At 37.6% G+C, this 21497-nt stretch overlaps 1 protein-coding gene across 1 annotated transcript in view; it reads left to right on the forward strand.

Annotated features, from left to right (window-relative positions):
* Window positions 1–21497, forward strand: part of LOC129771700 (E3 ubiquitin-protein ligase AMFR-like) — a 115321-nt gene that overhangs the window by 57427 nt on the left and 36397 nt on the right. The window contains exons 3-4 of the mRNA XM_055775625.1: window positions 15396–15488; window positions 16999–17082. Coding sequence (XP_055631600.1) covers window positions 15396–15488; window positions 16999–17082 — 177 coding nt within the window. The remainder of the gene's footprint in view (window positions 1–15395; window positions 15489–16998; window positions 17083–21497) is intronic.

Raw genomic sequence — 21497 nt, forward strand, 5'->3', positions numbered from 1 at the left:
GTACTACACGAATCCTTCTGATAAGTATATTGACTTAATTGCCCGGAACAGACTAATGAGATCATCTACTGAACCACTATTTGTTTTTCGTTGTTGAAACTAAAACGCAAACTAGGAGCAGTAAGATACAGCGAGACGGTGGCAATTTGTTTTTTAGAAAGCGTATATTTATTTTTTTTCTTTGCGACGGTTGTTTTTACTCGTGTAGCAGCAACCACAGCCCCACAGGAAAGAGGAAAACATCATCAATATTCGCGAACGTGTGCGAAATATAAATACTTTCTCTTATCCGAGACGAACCGAACGCAGGTTTCTTTTGGTTGGGCCCCTTTCGACGGCATATGATTCAAATCTTGTGCGGCAGAGTGCAAATTATTTAACTGGCGCAGTTTTGTCTTTTAGCACTTTAGATCACCTGGTCAGATGCATGCCATCGAAATATACAGACCAGTCTGGAGAGATATACCTTTTTTTTCTTGCAGTACGTGGTGACATAAGTTATTGCTCTTAAAAAGTCATACTCGATCTCTCGATCGCGGCGCGAGGGCATATGTGTACTCATTTCCTTGGCCTATGGAATAACGGAGAAAGAGAATAACAGTATGAACGTTACGTTTTTTTGTTTGTGTCATTAACGAAAAAACAAGAAACAATACGTCTCTCTAGCGGATGATTTTCTCCTGGTCACTAGTAAGCACAGATGAAATCATGCCCATAATCGCAACTGTGAACTCTCTGTTTTTCCAATAGCTGCAACGTTCTCAGCTATTTTTTATTAGTACTTAATTGCCACTAGCTAACACCTAGGCCACGGCCATCCGAATGTTAATAAATTCAGATTGAATTATGAGTTTTCCGTTAAAGCAGCACAAATGGTTACTAGTGAATAATAAACTACAGGCAAACATTTTTTTGTGCGGGGGATAGGGACCGCACAAAAAAATCGCATAAAAAAATCGTGCAAAACTTCACCAGTAGCTATAAAAAATCGTGTTCGGTACACATTTTGAAAAAAAAACTTTTTTTGTGCGGTAGATAGGGACCGCATAAAAACAGTTTCCCCCAAGAAAATAACTCAAATCCACGCCGTACACCGTTCAATTTCCTTTTGTTTCCCTGTTTTGCGAAGGTTGTTGCTGTTATAAATCATGTCATGCAAAAACTTAGAAAAACAGAGCGTTTGATGGAAGAATGGGAATGATTTCAGAAGTGGATAATTTGGACGCAAATATGCTTTTTCTGTACTGAATATATGCATAAAACATCTAAAAAAACTAAATGGACGATAACTTCGTCAAATATGCTTTTTTTCATATACCGCACAAGAACAGAAATCGCACAAAAAAAGGTTTTACTGTACAGTGAAATTCATCTAGGATAGACCAAAAACATGACGCTTACCAACTACGTTCGATGCATCGTATCTTTGTACATACTTTGGTGAATTGAGCTTTAAATGCCACGTAATGTACCACGTAAATTCGACTTCTTGGCGCCTCGATCATCAATTTCATTACGCTGCCCGAACTGAACTGAACTTTGAAGTGTCTTGAAAATTTGAGAATCTGGGACCTTGCATTTATAAACTTAAATCAAGATAAATCCGATATTTAATCTAATAATGGATTCTACAGTCACCATACATGAAATTTTCAATCTAGGTTGAGATGTGGAATCTGGAATTTAAAGTTTTGAATCAGAAATTCAGGATCTGAATCCGTGAAACTGGATTTGGTGTTTGTATTTAGAAAAGAAACCTAAACATGTAGACTGGGGATCTGAATATGGAATCTGCATATGATTCGTGATTTGAGGTATGTAATCTGTAATCAGTGCACCCGTGGCCGAGCGGTTAGCGTCTCACATTATCATGCCGGGTGTTCGGGTTCGATTCTTGTTCTGGCCGGGGGATTTTTCGTCAAAGAAATTTCCTTCGACTTGCACTGTGGTCACGCGTATTCAAGAGCTTACCCCTCGGAATACATTCAAGGCGTGTTATTTGGCTTAAGAAATCTCAACTAAGTATAAACAAATGACGCTAGTTAATGCATACGTTGAGACGGCAAAAGTTCCACAGGGAACGTTAACGCCATCCAAGAAGAAGAAGAATCTGAATCCGAAAGTCAAAATAATAATTAAGAATCAATTTCCAAAATTGAGCAAACTAATTATTCTGTTTTAAATCCACAATCTTCAATCTATTATCTGACATTTTAAATCTGGAACTCGAAAACTGCGATGCAATGTAGCCAGGAACATAAGTAGGGGTCTGGATTCGAAATCAGTATCTTTAATCTGGAAATTTGAAGCTAGATTTGAGTTCTAGAATTCAGATCCAAATGGATGATTGAAAATCACGATTTTATTTCATGAATCCAAAGCCTTCTCCTCGTGCTCTCAGGAACAAGTAGTTAGTGTCACGAATGCTGTGATCGGAGACGGTCAGGGATTCTTTCGACCTTCACTTGTACTCGCGTATTCTCGAACTTGCTACTCAAAATGCAAACGAGGAATTGGTTTGGTATACAAATCTCAACCAAGAAGTATTCTAAGACGAAGAGGAAGCTTTCTCATTTGTGCGATTACGGTTTTTAAGACACAACCAATATTCCTAACGGAGGTTGCATAATTTTGTCTTTAGCACGATGCTGAATAGCACGCCACGATTATAGTATTGAGTGATAAATCCGAAAACTTTATCTAACACTAACTGACCCGGCAAATTTCGTCCCGCCCAAAATTTGTTTTTCGTTATCAATACCTTCAAACATTCACGTTTTCTTACCAAGCGCAAGTTCATGAGTCCAATCGTAGAACTGTTCATTGATTGATCTTCTAATCGACCCCGTTGAATTTACCTTTTACTAAAAAATTCCTAGTACTTCTACCAAAACTCATCATTATAATATCAGATTATTTTAAGACTCAATTCTCGTTCAAGATTTTTCAACCACTTGCAAATAACATGTTTCTCCGTTACATGGAATAAATGTTTGATACAGAAAATATGATAGAACAAAGACAGACCCCTACTCTCTTCTCCCCTTAGAGAGAGGGGAGGAGTGTCTATTCACCACAGAAACGTTTCGTGCCCCCTAAAATCTTCACATGCCAAATTTGGCTCAATTTGCTTGATTAGTTTTCGAGTTATGCAGAAATTTGTTTTTTATTTGTATGACAGCCCACTCTAAGAGAGGGAGGAGGAGTATCTAACCACCATAGAATCATTTATTGCACCCTAAAACCTTCACATGCCTAATTAGGTTGCATTTGCTTGATTAATTCTCGAGTGATGTAGAAATTTGTGTTTCATTTGTATGGCAGCCCTCCCTTAGAGAGGGGGTGGAGTGTCGAACCACCATAGAAACATTTATTGTACCCTAAAACCTCCAGATACCTAATTTGGTTCCATTTGCTTGATTAATTCTCGAGGGATGTAGAAATTCGTGTTTCATTTGTATGGCAGCCCGACCTTATAGAAGGGGGTGGAGTGTCTAACCACCGTAGAAACATTTATTGCACCCTAAAAGCTCCAGATGCCTAATTTGATTGCATTTGCTTGATGAGTGCATGCAGAAATTTTAATGCAGGAATTTGTGTATCATTTGTATGGCAGCCCCCTCTAAGAGAGAAGGGAGGAGTATCTAACAATCGTAAAAACATTTATTGCTCCCTAAAACTTTCACATATATATATATAGATGAAAATTCTCCGGCCAGAATAGGAATCGATCCCGGATCTATCATCTCCCATAATGATGCTAGTGAACACTTGGAATAGGAATAATTTGAGGTCTATGGAATACAGCGTCAAAGAATTCTGTTCCGATTTTCTACACAATTTGAAATAAAAAACTTTTTTATGCGAAGGACACTGCCGTTCTACCCATAGTTGTCATATGTAACTTTTTGACAACTTTTCTTCATAGAATCATTTTTTTGCCGAATCTTCCGGAAAAACACAAAAAAAGTTATTGTTTGTTCCTAACTTTTAAAAAAATAACATCAAGCTCAATTGTCCCATGTTGATATTCTATTCATAACTGTCCCTCGATGTATTTTATGTAGATCCATAATAAATGAATCGGTTCAAGTACAAGAATTCTATGTCACGATTTCAGCAGGGGCTAATGTACTCATTTCTGGTTTCTGGTTTCAAACAAATAAACAAAAAAGTTTAGTAATTCACTTCGAAATTAGTTATTTACTTCAGGAATTTTCATAATCTGTATATATAAAAATTCATCTGAAATTCTTTGTCTGACACCTGGCAGCTGGAACTTAGAGATGTAATCTCATGATAGTTATCTGGAATTGAAACACGACATAGAAAATTGATGAAATTGATTCTCCTCCAGTATCTCATATTTGAAATATGGAATCTGGTATATAATCAGGTCTTGAGAATAATCTAGAATCTGGAATTAGGACTTTATAATGATCTAGAATCTTGATCGTATTCTAAATTTCGGAATGTAAATAATGAATCCGTATTTTTGAGTCTACTGGAACCTCAAAATGATTGGAACTTGAATATGAATTCGAATTCTGGAACAAGGATCTGTAATCTTAAATCTTGACTGTGTCAAACTTTGATGTCTCTGCGACACTAGTAAATAAAGTCCGATCGAAGTAAAATTTTGCATACGCTATTTTTTTTTCGCGAGAATCAACATTTTTCATCCCCGTTTGGAAATTCGATAACCATTTTCATTGACACTCTAATGGCCAGTGTTTAGATTAGTAATCTGTTTTCCGAATCCGTATAATCATATGTTTAATTTTGAACCTGTAATTATTTATTTATGAAAATTTATGATCTGACGCCTGGAAACTGAAACTCAAAGTCTTACATCTGAAAGTCAGAAATGGGAATATCGAATCCACTAGAGAATCTATGAAAGCATATCAATCTGCAATTCTGAATTAAAACTGGAATTTAGAGTCTGGAATAAGTAATCAGTATTTATCACACGAATTCAATTCTTCCTTTAAAATCGGTTGTATGGATTTGGAATATGAATTCAGAGACAGGTCGGACTCGATTATATATAATCGCAATTTCACTTTCAACGTTAATTTTCGAATCCAATACATAATCGAATCACAAAAAAAAATTTTTTTTTCTTTTAATGTTTGACATTCATACATTAATGAAAAAAATGTTTTCTTGGGATTCGATTATGTATAGGATTTGAAAATAATTGTTGAAAAAAAATGGTCGACTATATATAATCGAGTCCGACCTGTACTGGAATCTGATGTAACCTGATTGATGGAAACATTTGGAAGTTATAATGTTCATGGTGGCATTCGAAGACTTTCATCTAAACCCATGCATCGGAAATCGGTTATTCAATTTTTGATATCTGAAAACAGAAATGGGAATCTGGAACACTGGAACATTGACCATTGAATCTTAATCTAAGATTTAAAATATGAACGTTGAAATCTGTCGTCAGACATTTGGAATCCATAATTTAGAATCTCTGGAGTTTATAATCTAGGATACGGAATTTCAAATTTGTGATGTCCAGAAGAGGGATATGAAATCTGGATTCCAGAATCTGAACCTTAATCTGAAATTAAATCTAAATTAAATTAAAATTAATCTAATTTGAAATATGTATTCGTATTGTCTACAGGTACGCTCGGAATCTACATCAGAAAACTGGAACATGAATATGGAATCTGGTATTTGTAATTTGGAATTTGGCTGTTGATTTGGAAATATGGTATAATCTCTAAGAGAATCTAGGACCTGTCTCTAGAATTTCGTGTCTGAAAACTATAAGCTGTAATATGGGTCTACATTTCTATTCGGGAATTCAAGCTTTGTGAAAGACTAGAATCTAGAATATAGAATCTAGAACCTAGAATTAATTTGGAATCTGGAATTATCGGAATCTAAAATCTGATTCTGAAAAATAAAAAAAAAAATGTGGAATCTGTTCCTAAAATTTGTAAGTTCCATATTTTATATTTTAGATTCAAGTTTCCTTTTCATTATTCAAAACGAAAATAATCATATAATAACGAGGAGGTTAGAAATACTCATTAACCCTTTGTGGTCGTATTAAATTTTGATATGGAGCCTTCCACGCCAAATCGACCAAAAACAGCAAATGTTGATCCGATCCTATTTATTTTTTTTTTTTGAAAACTTGGTACTTGTGATAAAATTTATACAAAATCACAATTGTCATTATCATATGACCGATTGAAATTACGACCGATTTTTTAAAAGGGCGTATTCAAAATCATGGATTGTTCTTTCAAAAAATCGTGACTCAAAATCCAGATGTCTAATTAATATATGATGTTTGACAAAGTTGAAGAAAAATCAACGAAAAAATAACATTTCAAATACAATGTCAAAATATCTTACTCAAAAAATTAATGTAATATTAAAAATCTCTATATCTCAAAATATCACATATAATCGAGTCCGACCTGTAACACTATTTTTGACGAACTTTGTGGTTTTTAAAATTTTCATTTTTAGGAGGATTTCTTTTGGAATTGCTCGTCTGATAAAATATTTCATTCATATTAGTCGATATGGGTTACATTAATCATTAAAAAGTGTGTGTGAACGGACCCCGGAGTTTTTGCCATGTGTATAAAGTGTAGTGAGTCAGACATGAAGCACCGCTCGATTAATGTCGATTTTTCAGTTATTCGCTACCACTGAAGGCATAATTGCTGCTGCTCGCCAATTTTCTGTTTTCTTTCATCTCTTACGGGTTTTTCTTATTCAACTCATCTGGTCGGTGATCTTTTTACAAGAATCGAACGGCGCCGTGTTCAGCACCGCAACCGAGGGGTATGTAATATAATCACAGCTAATAGATGAACGCGGAACACTTCGTCCACGCTCTGCTATTTATCTGTGCTACCTTTTCGAGTTTCCTATGTACGCGAAATAGAGTTTTTTTTCTTTCAACCAGAGGGCAAGAAACTAGAAGACCCCGTTACCCTTTACGAGTGAATGTAGCTTTTCCAATGTGAAGAGATCTAGTCCAAGCACCGCTCTCTTCATCTCTGTCCCACCCGTCTGGAATCTTCCATCGCAAGTTGGCGTTTCGAAAAATGGAGCTCGAATAAATTAATGCCCGCGATTCATCGACCGAATTTATACCCGCAAAAGACATTCAGGAAGTAGTTACTCCCAATCACATACCGTCACCAGAATTAATGTCAGCAGTTGAGCGGTGGTATTCTTCCGAACAATCGTCTCAACCGCGCGCTCTTATGGCAGCTCGATGTAAAAGATGTGGTTGTTATCTGTCTCTACTATGGACATAATTCTCAATGCCAATATTCACTAGTCTACCGAGCGACAGCTCTGCGAAATGAATAATTTTGTGCGGTTTGAAACAACGGAAAACTGTTTGGACGCTGCAGAGCGAGTTGACCCTCAACCAGCCTGTGGCGTCAATTGTTACGTTACGTGTTGCACCCTAATGTTGGTGGATACCAAGCGTAATAGTTTTCAAAGTCAAGTTCAGTTTGGCCCGAATTGGACATTTTTATGTGCAGCAGCAGCAGCAAAAGCAGCTGTGCCCCCGTGGAGTTATTTGATGACTCTTGGGTGTGTTGTGGCACTTTCGTGCTGCTATTGGATCGTGCTTCGGCGATTTTTCGTGGGTGTATTCAAGGTATGTGGTATTTGCGGCATGATTTCGACTTTTCGTCGGAAGAATAATTGTCGCTATGCTGAAGTATGCTCATTGTTTTTTGTTGTTGTTAATGGTATACATATCGCCGACAGTGATTAATGATTACAATCGAACATATGGACTTGTACTCTCCAGATGATAATACGTATTGTTTCTGTATCTAGTTTGGTCAGTACTCTCAGCAAGAATCATTTAATTTGATATAATGTTGCATCATTTCTATAATTGGCACTCGTAAATAACTCTTTTCTATTAACATAGAGGGTCAATTAAGTCTTGCTCACTACTTCAGTTGGTAGGAACAAAAGTAGATCCTAAAAAAATAAACAGCGTGACAAGCGACTTGAATGAAGGAGTCGAGAGAATCGGATAGAAGGGATACAGTGAGAAGAGATTTGTATGAATGAAACAGGTCCATTGGTCAGGTTAGCTCATGAGCTCACGATGTTCGGGATGAAAAAAAGTGTTGTCACGCTTGACTGATGGTCATTGTTCGTTCGAATTCAAATAAATATTTGATAATTGGCAGCTCTGTTTGGAGTTGATAGTGAAATCTGAAATCTTATTCGAAATCTGGATCCGAATAGATTCTATAATCTCCGTAATCTCTGGTTGTATGTCCAGAACTCAACAAATAGTATATATCGATTATGAATTACCGATTCAGAATCTGGAATTCGTATCAGTATCCGAAATCTCAAATCTGTACTTGAAATTCATCTGGAATTTCATTTGTATACAGAATGTTATTATAATAGTTTTCAATCTTGAATTCGTTATCTGACATCTAGATTTGGACCTAAGTTTTGTGGCTGAAATTCTGAAGTTTAATTTTTAAATCTGTTGTTCAAATCTCATTTTTCAAAACTTTAATCGTGATCCGAGCTCCGGAACATGCATTTGGAATCTCAATCGGAAACTGAAAACTGAATCTGAGTTCAAAATCTAGAACCCATCTAGAAATCAATGAACCATTAACCTAAATATAACAGAATGTACTTCACGCTATACCCAAGTTCTAATTATTAGAAGGCATTTCTATACCTATTTCTGATAAGCGTTAATTAAATGACCACATTTGTCTTGTACTGTAAAAAAATCATATATTTTAGAGGTAGTGTAATGTAGTGAGGAAACGAGCGGCATTGCGTACGTACGTGAAATTTCAAAGTCATGAGAAAGTAACATAATGTAATTTTTATAACATACCAGCTGTTGATGTTATCTTCTCTTCCTTCTCTATCTTCCTCCTTTCTCTCTTTTCCCTCTCTCTTATCTGCCTTTTTCTCTACTGTGTTTCTCTCTATTTTCTCTTTACTCTCTCTCTCTCTTTATTCTCTCTCTCCTCTCTTTCTCTTCCTTTACTCTTTCTCTACTCTCTTTTTCTCTCTTTACTCTCTCACTTTTTTTACTCTCTCTCTCTACTCTCTACTCTCTACTCTCTCTCTCTCTCTCTACTCTCTACTCTCTACTCTCTCTCTCTCTCTCTCTACTCTCTCTCTACTCTCTACTCTCTCTCTCTCTCTACTCTCTCTCTCTACTCTCTACTCTCTCTCTCTCTACTCTCTCTTTACTCACTCTCTACTCTCTCTTTTTTTATATTCTCTCTCTACTCTCTCTCTTTCTCTCTACTCTCTTTTTTTTTACTCTCTCTCTACTCTCTCTCTCTACTCTCTCTCTCTCTCTTTTTCTCTTTTTCTATCTCTCTTTTTACTCACTCTCTACTCTCTCTTTTTCTCTCTTTCTCTCTCTCTCTCTCTTTCTCTCTATCTTTTTACTTTTACTTTTTACTCTCTCTCTACTCTCTCTTTTTTATTCTCTCTCTACTCTCTACTCTCTTTTTTTATTCTCTCTCTCTCTTTTTACTCTCTCTCTCTACTCTCTCTCTCTACTCTCTCTCTCTACTCTCTCTCTCTCTACTCTCTTTTGTAATTCCTGTAATTCTGTATATACAGATTTGGCGAAAACTCTGTAAAATACAAGTTTTTCTTTTGTTCATGTGGCAACCCTGCTTCCCTTTTCTCTCTTCTCTCTTCTTTCTTCGGTTAATTTTGACAAATCATAACTTAAAAACGTAGAAAATTATCAGTTTCCCAGAAAAACTATAAAAAAATATAGCGCCCTCTAGTTCAAAGCCATGAAAACAAGATAAATCGACTACAATCAATAATTTAAAAAATGAAAACAATTTTTTTTGTAAGTTTACAATTTTTAAAAGGCTAGCCTTACCTTCAAATTGATATGTCGATCATCTAAATCGGTTCAGTGGTTCAAAAGTTATGAATTTTTTAAAAATGTCATTTCTGGAAAAAAGAGGAAAAACTTGATTGTTTGGACCACCCTCTTCTCTCTTCTCTCTTCTTTTCTCTTTTCTCTTTTCTTTTTTCTCTTTTCTCTTTTCTCTTTTCTCTTTTCTCTTTTCTCTTTTCTCTTTTCTCTTCTCTCTTCTCTCTTTTCTCTTTTCTCTTTTCTCTTTTCTCTTTTCTCTTCTCTCTTCTCTTTTCTCTTTTCTCTTTTCTCTTTTCTCTTTTCTCTTCTCTTTTCTCTTTTCTCTTCCCCCTCTCTGTCCTTTCTACTTCCTTCACTGTCTACTTTCTCGACATTTGACACCATTTGTTCGGATCGATAACACATGCTACCTCCGGTCTCACGGAGAGATAAAAAAAGGTGAATTTGTGAAAGCCTTCGAAAGTAATACTTTGAACATCTCAAATTTAAACAAACAAAAACGGTGAATTAAATTAGCCCACCTGACATTTTTATTATGTGATACTTTTTCTGTTACTAAATAATGGTTAAAGCAAGGAATGAAATCAATTCTGCGATGCGTATAATGTATGTTAAGTTGGAAATGCACCTCATTTTAAGAAGCCACTCAGAGCTAATGAATGAAAAATAGGGAAATTAAATTGATCGTGAGCGTAAAATAGGTTGGATTCTTTTCGAAAACTCTAACAAAACAAAAAAAGTCAAAGGAGGGTTGTGTCCGAGAGTATCTCATGAAATGAGATGAAAGCCGCCCTCTGTGGCCCTGGACGAGGTGGCTCCTGTGTTATGTATGGATGAAAAAAACTTTATCAATGTAATATAAGATAATTATCATTATCGAACACGATTATCAAGTTTTCTCACCAGAAAAAATAAATTTTATTTTTTTTGAGAGAAAATATATTTAAAATGGAAAAGGTAATTTCATTCATAATACTTACTTTCTGAGTGTTTACTCATCCCATTTCCATTTTCGATTTAAACCCAACGGAATACGATGCCACATGCCTCAATTGGCTATTGATATGAAATTTCACGAAACAACCAACTTTATGTTCCAAGTTCTAAATTTAAATTTTATTTATATGCTATCAAACATAAGTTCTATTCAGTTCATTGAAATATCATTCTTCAATTAATCCATCGAAAGATTCTTATTGGAACGAAACTAAAAAAAACACTCATCCATCGCTCCCTACTTATTCGCCAGCACGTATGCAATCAGCAATGTCCCACTAGTTATAATTACCACTATCCATTTGTGCGCGTCGTTAGTTAAACTATCGACCACGGGGGTATCTACATGCTGATTTCCCCCAGACACCTTGAATTTGAATCTCTGTTAGGGAATACCTGTCGGTAGAAACAAAAGTTCCCCCTACTTTCATGTAATTGCAATGCCGATTTCCCCCAGGCAGCTTGGTTTTGATGTCTCTGTTAGGGAATACACTTCGATGGGAACAAAAGTTCCCTCTACTTTGATGTGCCGATTTATCCGTATCTTCAATTTCGACCAATCAGAACGAGGTATTTCCGTTTGGAGATTCTTTGATTGTTTGCTAGTTAGTTTCATATGATATCAATATATTATCAATTGTGATGAATTGTTTCGAATGCTCAGATCGATTGATGCAAATGTCTCGTAAATCCATCAGGAAATAACTGACCAATAATTGTAAGTACATGAGCCGCCACATGTGTCGTCAATTTCGACCAATATAATTTTCGACGGTAAGTGGATATTACCGTTAGGATAGGGGTTGTGATTTTCCAATTTTTCGATGGTTAGATTCATGACATATATAATTTTATTCAATGTAAAAAATTGTTATGGAGTGCCGAAATAGATTGACAAAAAAATCTCAACAATCCATCATGAAACGACTGAGCAATGAGCGTTTGAAATTGGGCAATTTTTACGATGTGCTTGATTTTCGATTTTCAATTTGTACCCCAATATGTTCCCGAAAGACGTAATCCTACGTCAAAAAACTGCAACAGGAACAGGCGAACGCTCACAGGTCGCTTATTGATTACAGTTAGTCAGAAAGAGCGTACGAGCCGCGGCTAAGCAGCGAATCTAAAAAAAAAGGGGGGGGGGGGTGGTCTATGACTACACCAAGGGCTGTCAATGTCCGAATAGGTTTTTCTGTATAGTTTAACAAAATCACAATCCAACGCTCCCGAAAACCTAATTCCCAAAGGAATAACCCGCTAATTATGCTATTCAGCATATTTCGGAGAACGGCAACAGAGAATTCGAAATCGATTGTGTAATAATCGTGAAATGAATTTCATTCTCAGTGCGCAACCGAAGAACACAACTCTCATTGCAGGAAAATTCCTTCCTTCCGTCCGGTTTTGCAATGTGTTGTACTTTGTTGTCACTTCAAAACCCGAAAACAATGCACGAATTCGTGAAAATTGAATGATCACGCGAGAACAAGCTGGCCCTATGTCGAAATTTCCTGTTCTAAAAACACTAAATGCAACCACAGGCTATACTTCAACATTACATGCTGGATCAGTTCTCAGGAAAAAAAGAAAATTAGAAAATTGATACTTGTTTGCTGACTCTATTGATGATGTTGGCGCTATGCTCTCGACAGGTTAGAAAAATGAATGAACAGTTCGGAACGGAACGAGTGAAATTCATTCGATTTGGCTGGCTGTAGAATCACAAGAGGTGGGGCTGGTGATGCGATGTTGCGCTTCGCTTCGATCTTTCATTGTGTATTGAACACATTTGTCGTATGAACCAGCATCATTAGGATAGAAAAGGATAGAGGCACGGTGGCTGGCTACGATTGTTTTCGCAGTGCACTGATCCTATTCAAATCGTAATTCGCTGTTACTTTAGTTGCCTGCTTTGGTCGGTACAATTTGATGAGCACAAATTGGACCAATCAAAACGTGATATTTAACGCGCTTAGGTATTGCTTCACATTTTACAAATTTTCAATCCCCGAATCAGATGAATTAGTAATTAAATAAATACTGCTAGATTCTCGCTCCAGAGACAACAGTAAGAACAATCCTGACCTTATTCCGGCGATGTTTATATACGTAAATCGAAATAATAATGAGCCGATTCGTTAAATTGAACACGGTACTATGAACCGTTGTGTGAACTACTGAAGTGATCCATTTTGCCCATCTATAGACTGCATATACATGTTTTCCAAGGCAGAATTCATCGCAACATTACGTATTATTTCTGATGGCGAGACGTGGATTTATGAGATTCCGGAGTACAAAAATCCTCGGCTTGCATGGATCAATAACTTCAACTTCAATGTTTCATACTATAGACGCTTCAAACTTGAAAGTTTATTCGCCTTCAGTATCTGTAATTTTCCCAGACTTGTAGTCCGGGTTTGTAGTCCGTGTCGGGGAAAAAAATTCCAGTTTGTACAAATGCAAACGAGTACGAAAGTACCCGCAGTTTGCATATATTGGGTTGGGGAAAAAGAAATGTCGTATATTGTCAATATATGGCAACACTTAAACATATCTTGTGTTGTACTTATCGCATCGGGTCATACTATACGGCTATTTAAAGACGACAATCTGTGCTACAAGTGTCGTTTTCACAGTTTTATGATTGTCCTTTTCACTCTCAAGTTATAGCGCGTCAAATATGAAATTCAAGAAAATCAAGAAATTCGCCATATTTTACGTTTTTACTACCTGCGAGGTAAAACTGCAACGAAGGCGGCCGAAAAAATTCGTGTAGTTTATGGACCCGATACTGTAACGATTCGCACAGCACAGCGTTGACTTGATCGACTTCGTTCTGGTGTAGTGCCTGTCGAAGATACACCCCGTACTGGCAGGCCAATCGTAGTGGAAACCGATAGAATCGTTGAAATCATCCAAGTAGACCGGCATGTGAGCACTCGCTCGATTGGCCAGGAACTGGGTATAGACCATAAAATCGTTTGGAACCATTTGCAGAAGTTTGGATTCCAAAAAAAGCTGGATGTATGAGTGCCACACGAGTTGACGCAAAAAATCTTTTAGACCGAATCAACGCCTGCGATGCACTGCTGAAACGGAACGAACTCAACCAATTTTTGAAGAAGATGGTGACTGGTGATGAAAAGTGGATCACGTACGACAACCTAAAGCGAAAAAAAGTCGTGGTCGAAGCGTGGTGAGCCGACCCAAACCATCGCCAAGCCCGGATGGACGGCCAGGAAGGTTTTACTGTGTGTTTGGTGGGATTGGAAGGGAATCATCCACTATGAGCTGCTCAACTATGGCCAGACCCTCAACTCGGTTCTCTACTGTGAGCAGCTTGACCGTTTGAAGCAGGCGATTGACCAGAAGCGGCCAGAAATGATCAATAGGAATGGTGTTGTTTTCCACCAGGACAACGCTCGGCCTCACACATCTTTGATGACCCGCCAGAAGCGACGGGAGCTCGGATGGGATGACCTATTGCACCCACCGTGTAGGCTGGACATGGCTCCAAGTGATTATCATCTCTTCCGGTCCATGAAAAACGCTCTTGGTGATACTAAGTTGGCCTCAAAAGAGGCTTGCGGAAACTGGCTGTCTGAGTTTTTTGCAAATAAGGGGGGGGGTTTCTATAAGGGGAGAATAATGAAGTTGCCTTCTAAATGGCAACAGGTTTGCGAACAAAACGGCGCATATTTGACTTAAATTGGATAATTTTAAGTATGTTAAATAAAGCGTCAAATTTCGATCAGAACTCCCTCCCAGACTCCCTGGGTTTCAAATCCGTGTTAGAGAAACACACTCATTCCAGTATGCATATATGCATTTGAAATAGAAGAGCCCCAACTTCAATGAATTTGTAATGTTGATTTGTTTCGGTTGTCTGTGGGAAACCGTATTCCACTGTTATTCTGGTTGCTCCTTTTAGTTGGGCACATTCGAGGAGCACAAATTGGACCAATCAAAGCGTGAGATTTAGTATTATTATAAATTTGAAGGTAACCAATCATTTTTCGCGAATAAGAACAAACAAACACCATTTAACAATACATCTGACGCTGTGAATACAGTCCAGATCTTGTATGAACGTTAGCACCACTTAAGAAAAAAGTAAGATGGTTTACACTCATGTCTTACATTAAACAGTGTGTTCAGGCTTACTAAGTGTATGTAGTCATGTTTATGGCCATTGTTTATAGTTTAATACCATTATAAGGAAAACGATCGTCCATCCGTTGCTATCGGTTAATAGCCATCTCTCAGTGGTCCGGAAAAGTTCTATGAAATCACATTCCAAGATTTGTTGCCTTCGGATCATTCGACATACCTTTGCTCGTATGTCGTCTTCCTGTGAATCATCATGAATCGCAAGCTTCACGCTTGAATCGTGATTGCTACCATGCGGGATATTGTATTTTCGCCGAAATCATTCCAAATTCAATTTAATACAGTTTTTGCGTTTCTGTTTCATTTTTCTTTTCAGACCCTGATCAACATGGCGTACTGCTGCCTCGTTCTGCTGGGCAAGTCAATACAGAAGGTGGTCTTCGGAGAACTAAGAATTTCCGAACAACAGGTAAGAGAGGCACAAATCAGCGAAAATAAATGATCCATCATTCGATGGCCGTAGAATGAAGTGTGCACACCGAGTTGCGACTAGTTTCGTGCGGTTAGACTGGTTCTCGATAACGGCGAAACATAAAAAAAACTTGACGCTTGGGTTTTATTTTGTCCGATAGTTGGTTTCTGTTATCAAGTACAGGGCCTTAGTATTTTTCCGTCAAACTTCAGACATGAAACCAGTTTTAAGTTACTGTTGATGTCGCGTTATTCTTTCACCCAATGGAAACATCTACGTTTACTATTTCTATAAAAAAAACAACAAAATTTTGATGGCATCTTACCAAAGAATTTCCGTTCACACCTCCATTAAACTAGTGCAATTCAAACCAGCGGGTTTATGCGGCCATTAAAAACAATAAATATTCGCAGCCTTATTGCCTCCAGACACGCTCCGGCGATTCTTTGTCATTATTCTCTCTCTGTCTTCCACCGATAGACATTGTTGTGACATTGAACTTTGGCAAGGATTATTGATTATTCATTAGCCACATTGCTGCGGCTAATAAAATGTGCGTCGATCGACAGAAAGGGGAAAAAACGGTAGCATATGGGTTTATGCCCCGTCACACCGCCCCACCTCGCACGTCCTTTGTGCGATCAAATAGAAGAAACACCGGAGCATGTGGTTTTTTACTGTCCTCGATTCTTCACAGAGAGACAAGAAATGACCTTAGCGAGCGGTCCCGATGTGAATGCTGAAAATATAATACAGGCAATGTGTAAAGAAGAGAACACGTGGAATGCAGTGAACCGCGCAATATGTAAAATTATAGTAGAACTTCAACGAAGATGGAGAGAAGATCAAAGAGTAACCAGAACAAACATTGAGAAATGAGTGCATAAGCACAGCCTCTTCCCCGAAGTAATACCAATTGGTGGTTCCGGGGAAGGTCTGGTATGAAGTACAAGGAGGTGGTTTTAGTGAGTAGAAATCTCACACTACCCAGTCAACATGGCGATTGGGTGTCTATTGAAGATCTCCACCTCCTTGCCAAAAAAAAAAACCGCCCCACCTCGGTGAGTGTGTTTGATCAATTCTGATTTAATTTATTGGTCCAACCTTCATCTATCAACCCTGCTGCCCAGAACTAGCAGCAAAAACTCATCTCTTGATACAAGAGCGCTGGGGATTATAATAACTAGGTCATTATGGAAAAGGTGTTTCGAGAAGTTTGAAAGCTGCAGCAAATATCCGCTTTCGCTCCAATCAGCAACCAGCAGCTTTTTGATACCAAAACCGAAGCTTCCGAAACGGCCCATGCGCTCGGTAAGGAAACTTGTTTGTTTTTGTCGATGGTTTCCGTCGTCGGTGTGCCACTTTCAATCTTGGCCGGCCATTTTAACCGGTGGACACTTTTTATTTTCGTTGTGATCGATGTCGATGCATTTTGCTGTTTTGCGGCGTTTTTTTTTTGGTTTTTATCGTATTTCATGGCCGTTCTATTTTCTTCATTTTTTTGCAGCACATCAAGGACAAATTTTGGAACTTTATCTTCTACAAGTTCATCTTTGTGTTTGGCGTTGTGAACGTGCAGTATCTTCATGAGGTAAGTAAATGTAGTTATGTGAAATCATTTGCAAATCTCGTGACATTATACAGTTTGCTGTGCGTGATGCACAGTCTGGATAGGGAAATGGAACCAGTCGATTCTTGATGATTAGTAAACAGATGTTCAATTAAAAGTTAACAGTTCTGCCAAAGTGACACACAAAAAAAAATCGAAATCAATAAGACCTCAAAGAAAATGTTTTTTTTTATATTCATTTCTATCATCGAAAAAAACAACCATACAATTGGTTCAATTTGTGTGAAAAACTGTTGTTGCTATTTAGTTGTGAAAAAATGAAAGACAACAAAAATAAATTTCATACATTTTATAGTTTGTCTTTGACAAGTACAAAATTATGCAGTTAAAATTATACTAATCCATTTAATCTGAATACTGGAGGATGAATTTGAAGGTTCTGGAATCTGAAGCAGTCATCAGTCATATCTTTCGTATGAAATATGCATGTAGGAGTTCAATTTTGAAACTGGAATCAGAAGTTTTTTTTACTACGAATACTATAATTTAGCACTATAGAATAAGTAATTTACAATTCGGGGTTCTGAGTCTCATCCTAAAATATGAAAGTCAAAATATGGAATCTGGAATCCGTATCTGTGTCTGTCTCTATTTTGATCTGGAATATGAATGAAATTAAATGACGCATGAAATTTTTCATTTTTAATCCTTGAACCATTCAACATTAATCTTGGAATATGAACTGATTTGTGAGATATTGTGGAAGGAGAATTTCAATTTATTCTTAAACGTAAAAAATCTAAATTTTGAAATTTGTATTGCCAAAATATGAATCTGAATATAATGTTCGGAATTCGAAATCTGTAATCTAGCTCTGGAGAAATGTAAACTTGAATAATAAGTGTGAATATGAGAGCTAAAATCAAGAACCGATTTTGATTCTTCATTCATATCCTCGAATGGTTTTGCAAATTAGAAATCTGAGACATGACCCTGCCGTTACGAGATTGCGGTATCCGCAATCTGCGATTCGTAGTTTGGTTATGATGTTTAAAGCTGTTACATGACGCCAAAGATAAACATACAAGGCTTGTATTTGGAATCTCAAAAGAGCAATTAGTTGAATTCTTAAGACAGTACGGTCTAAATCCTAAAAATCATCACTTACGGACCCACTCTATTAAGTAGTCAATAGAACTGAACAGGTACCAGAAATGCGAGTTGAAATTGTCCCTTTTGGTTTCGACTGAGAAAACACATAATTCTCAAGAGAATCTCTAAATATATTTTTCGGACTATTCCATTTGTGATTCTACACATTCCGTCCATCGTTCAGACAAATTGTGGATGTCTGACCAATACATTTTTTTTTGTTTTCGACGAAAGCCATTCGCCGACCCGTTTTATGACATTTTATTGCGTTTTTCACGGCTTTAGCAACTTTATCGTGGATCGGCTTCACCAGGTGAAAGCCATGATTTTTTACGCTTAGGGTTCTCGAAATAAATCTAAATCGACCAGTGACAATGCAAAACCGTCTTCCTTTGGTGCCGTTGAAGAACCATTTCACAAATGGTTTTGCGATGCTCCATTTGCCTTTCGTTTAATTTGTGTGGCGAATTTCTGGATCTCTCCCATGGCTTCCAAACAATGGCCAATTGCTGTTCGGGACACATTCAGTGTTTCTGCCATTTTTTTTGTTGTGTTTGTGTTGGCTGTGCATGTGTGCTTCGACCGCTTTTTTCTTGAAATGAAAAAAAAATCGTACTCGAAACTCGACATTTTTATTACGCTGAACAACCAAGTTATTTAGTTTTTAGTAGAATGAAGCTAACATAACAAATGATACTATTTATGAAAAAATATAGGCGATGGTGTTTAAGACACTACTACATTGTTGACGTAGGACTTCAATTTTTTTATCCAATTCGCTTATTTATCATTTCGGATTTTATTTCAGAGCGGATTTTGACGTAGGACTACGTCTAACGGGAATATATTTAGGGTAAAATGAAAATCTAAGCATTGATCATGTAGGAAAAAATGAAAGATTTCGAATGCTTATAGCATTTCTCAATAGATTGCAGAGAAAATATAAGAAATATTTCTACGCATCTATCACAATAAATGAAATTTAATTTCCCTTGAGATAGAAAATAGAATAATCTGGAAATGTCGAGCATTATCTGAACGCCATTATCTCACGTTTTGATTGGTCTGATTTGTGCTCCTCAAATCGACCGACCAAAAACAGCAATCAGAGTTACAGAGGAATACGGTCACAGACTTCAAAACCACGGCAAGTCGGGGGTACTTTTGTTCACTCATGCATATATACAGACTGGAAAGTGTTTCCTAAACACGGACTTAGGAAATCGGCATTGCAAAGACACTGATGGACGCAAAAAAACCGCTACGATTTGAAATCAGTTTTCCAATATTTAAAGTTTTTTTTAACTTTTCGGTAGATAATTGATAGTCCATTATGCCATACTTTTGTTTCTAAAAGAGTAAGACATTAAAAATCCACTTGCGTAAATTTGTTTTGCCGTGTTTTCTTCATTGCTGCACCCCTCGGTTTTAACAACTGATTGTTTACATCTGACACAAACATAATTTTCGTAGTTGTGAAGTTAACTTTTCATGCGTAGTGACGTGTTTTTGATGCTGGGGAAGCTTCCGGAAAATGGATGAAAAGCAAATCTCAACACAGGATCGAAATTTGATTGTGCGTGACTTCCAGCGTAAGGATTCCCAACGAAACATTGCTTATAAGTATGGGGTAAGCCGGGGTACGGTCCAGCTAGTTATTCGGAAGCATCAGATGCTCGGCAGCGTGGCCGATCGACCGGGAAGAGAACCGAAACGTAAGACTGATGCACGAATGGACACACTAATCATCCGGGATGTAAGGAAAAACCCACGAACGACCATTTGGGCGAATAAAGAAAGGTTGGATTTCCACTTTTCCAATCGCACCATTCGACGACGCTTGGTGGAACGGGATCTGAAGAGCTACTTCACCAAGAAGCGACCGATGATCAGCAACACCTACAAAAAAAAAAAACAGTTTGCGAGGGACCATGTCGACGAGCCGCCGTAGTTCTGGAAGGACGTTATTTGGTCGGACGAATTCAAATTTGAGTTGTATAACAAGCGACAAGCGACTAGGAGTGCGGCAGGAGAGAACCTACAACCGCCTATGAAGCACGGTGGTGGACGCATCATGATGTGGGGCTGTTTCTCGTATGCTGGGAAACATAGCGCAGGCCCACAGTATTATGGCTGCCGAAGGACATCACGTTATAAGTAAAAATATAACGGATGGTCAGACTTATTCATTCAATTCTATTGTTACGAAGAACGTAATCTATCACAATGCATGATTTGACTTAACATGGGATTTGTTGAAACTCTTTGGTTACAAGTCAAATACGTTGAATTCAATTGCATTCGGAAAATGTTCCATTCAATCAATAATGTTTTCATCACTACAAGCGAACGATAGTCCTACGAAAACCTTGCGGTTTTATCATAGATATATCCCATTGAATTTTTCTCAATGTTTCGGTGGAAAAATGTGTAGATCTTGAACGATCTTGAATCTCTGAATCTAATGGATGGATTTTGATTCCAAATACACATGGTACACAATTCGGGTGATAACATATTTGATATGAATTTTACTTCGATGCCACGTTGCATCGAGCAAGAGATATAAATTGATTTGCTCTGTGATTTCGATTTTTAATTTCACTCTAAACAGCGGTCAACCAACATCGTGTGTTAAAGCTGAGAGTTAATTTGGAAATATTGCTGTTGTGCCGATGCGTTGAATAGGATAAAGAATTGTGCTATAAACTATGTGTGTTGCTGCTGATTTGAGAGTCAATTCCGCACATGTCAGTTCGCATCGAGCGATAGGTACAAATGTTTGTTGTCTGTGGTTTCAATTTTCAGCAGCAATTATAATGCGGCAGTATTCTAAAGGGTAGAACGACCAAAAAGTGCTTAACTTCAACGTAAAATTAATCCCATAATCGATTATTTGAAAAAAAAATGGGAACCCCTATTCTTGTTGGCACAGGTGTGTAGAATGATGTGCCTACTTTGTTTTCGGCGCACGCTCTTCGATTGTCAAAATGGCCTCCACGCAAGAGGAACGGCGTTTAAAAAATCTGTCTAAAGTGATAAGAATGTTTTGGGGAAAGGTTGACCACAACTCGGAAGCCTGGAAGTGGAGGAAACCGCATCCCGACGGTCGAACAGACAACCAAAGCGGAGAAGAGGACATGCACGAGGAATCCAAACTTTTCGATCCGGGATGTGGCAGATAAAGTCGGAGTGTCCCATACCATGGTGAAATGCGCCGAGAAAAGAACGTACAAAAAGTTTAAGACCCCAAAACCGCGACGAAAAGTAAAACAAATCGGCCA

The sequence above is a fragment of the Toxorhynchites rutilus genome, chromosome 2 (assembly GCF_029784135.1).
Source record: "Toxorhynchites rutilus septentrionalis strain SRP chromosome 2, ASM2978413v1, whole genome shotgun sequence".
NCBI lineage: Eukaryota > Metazoa > Arthropoda > Insecta > Diptera > Culicidae > Toxorhynchites > Toxorhynchites rutilus.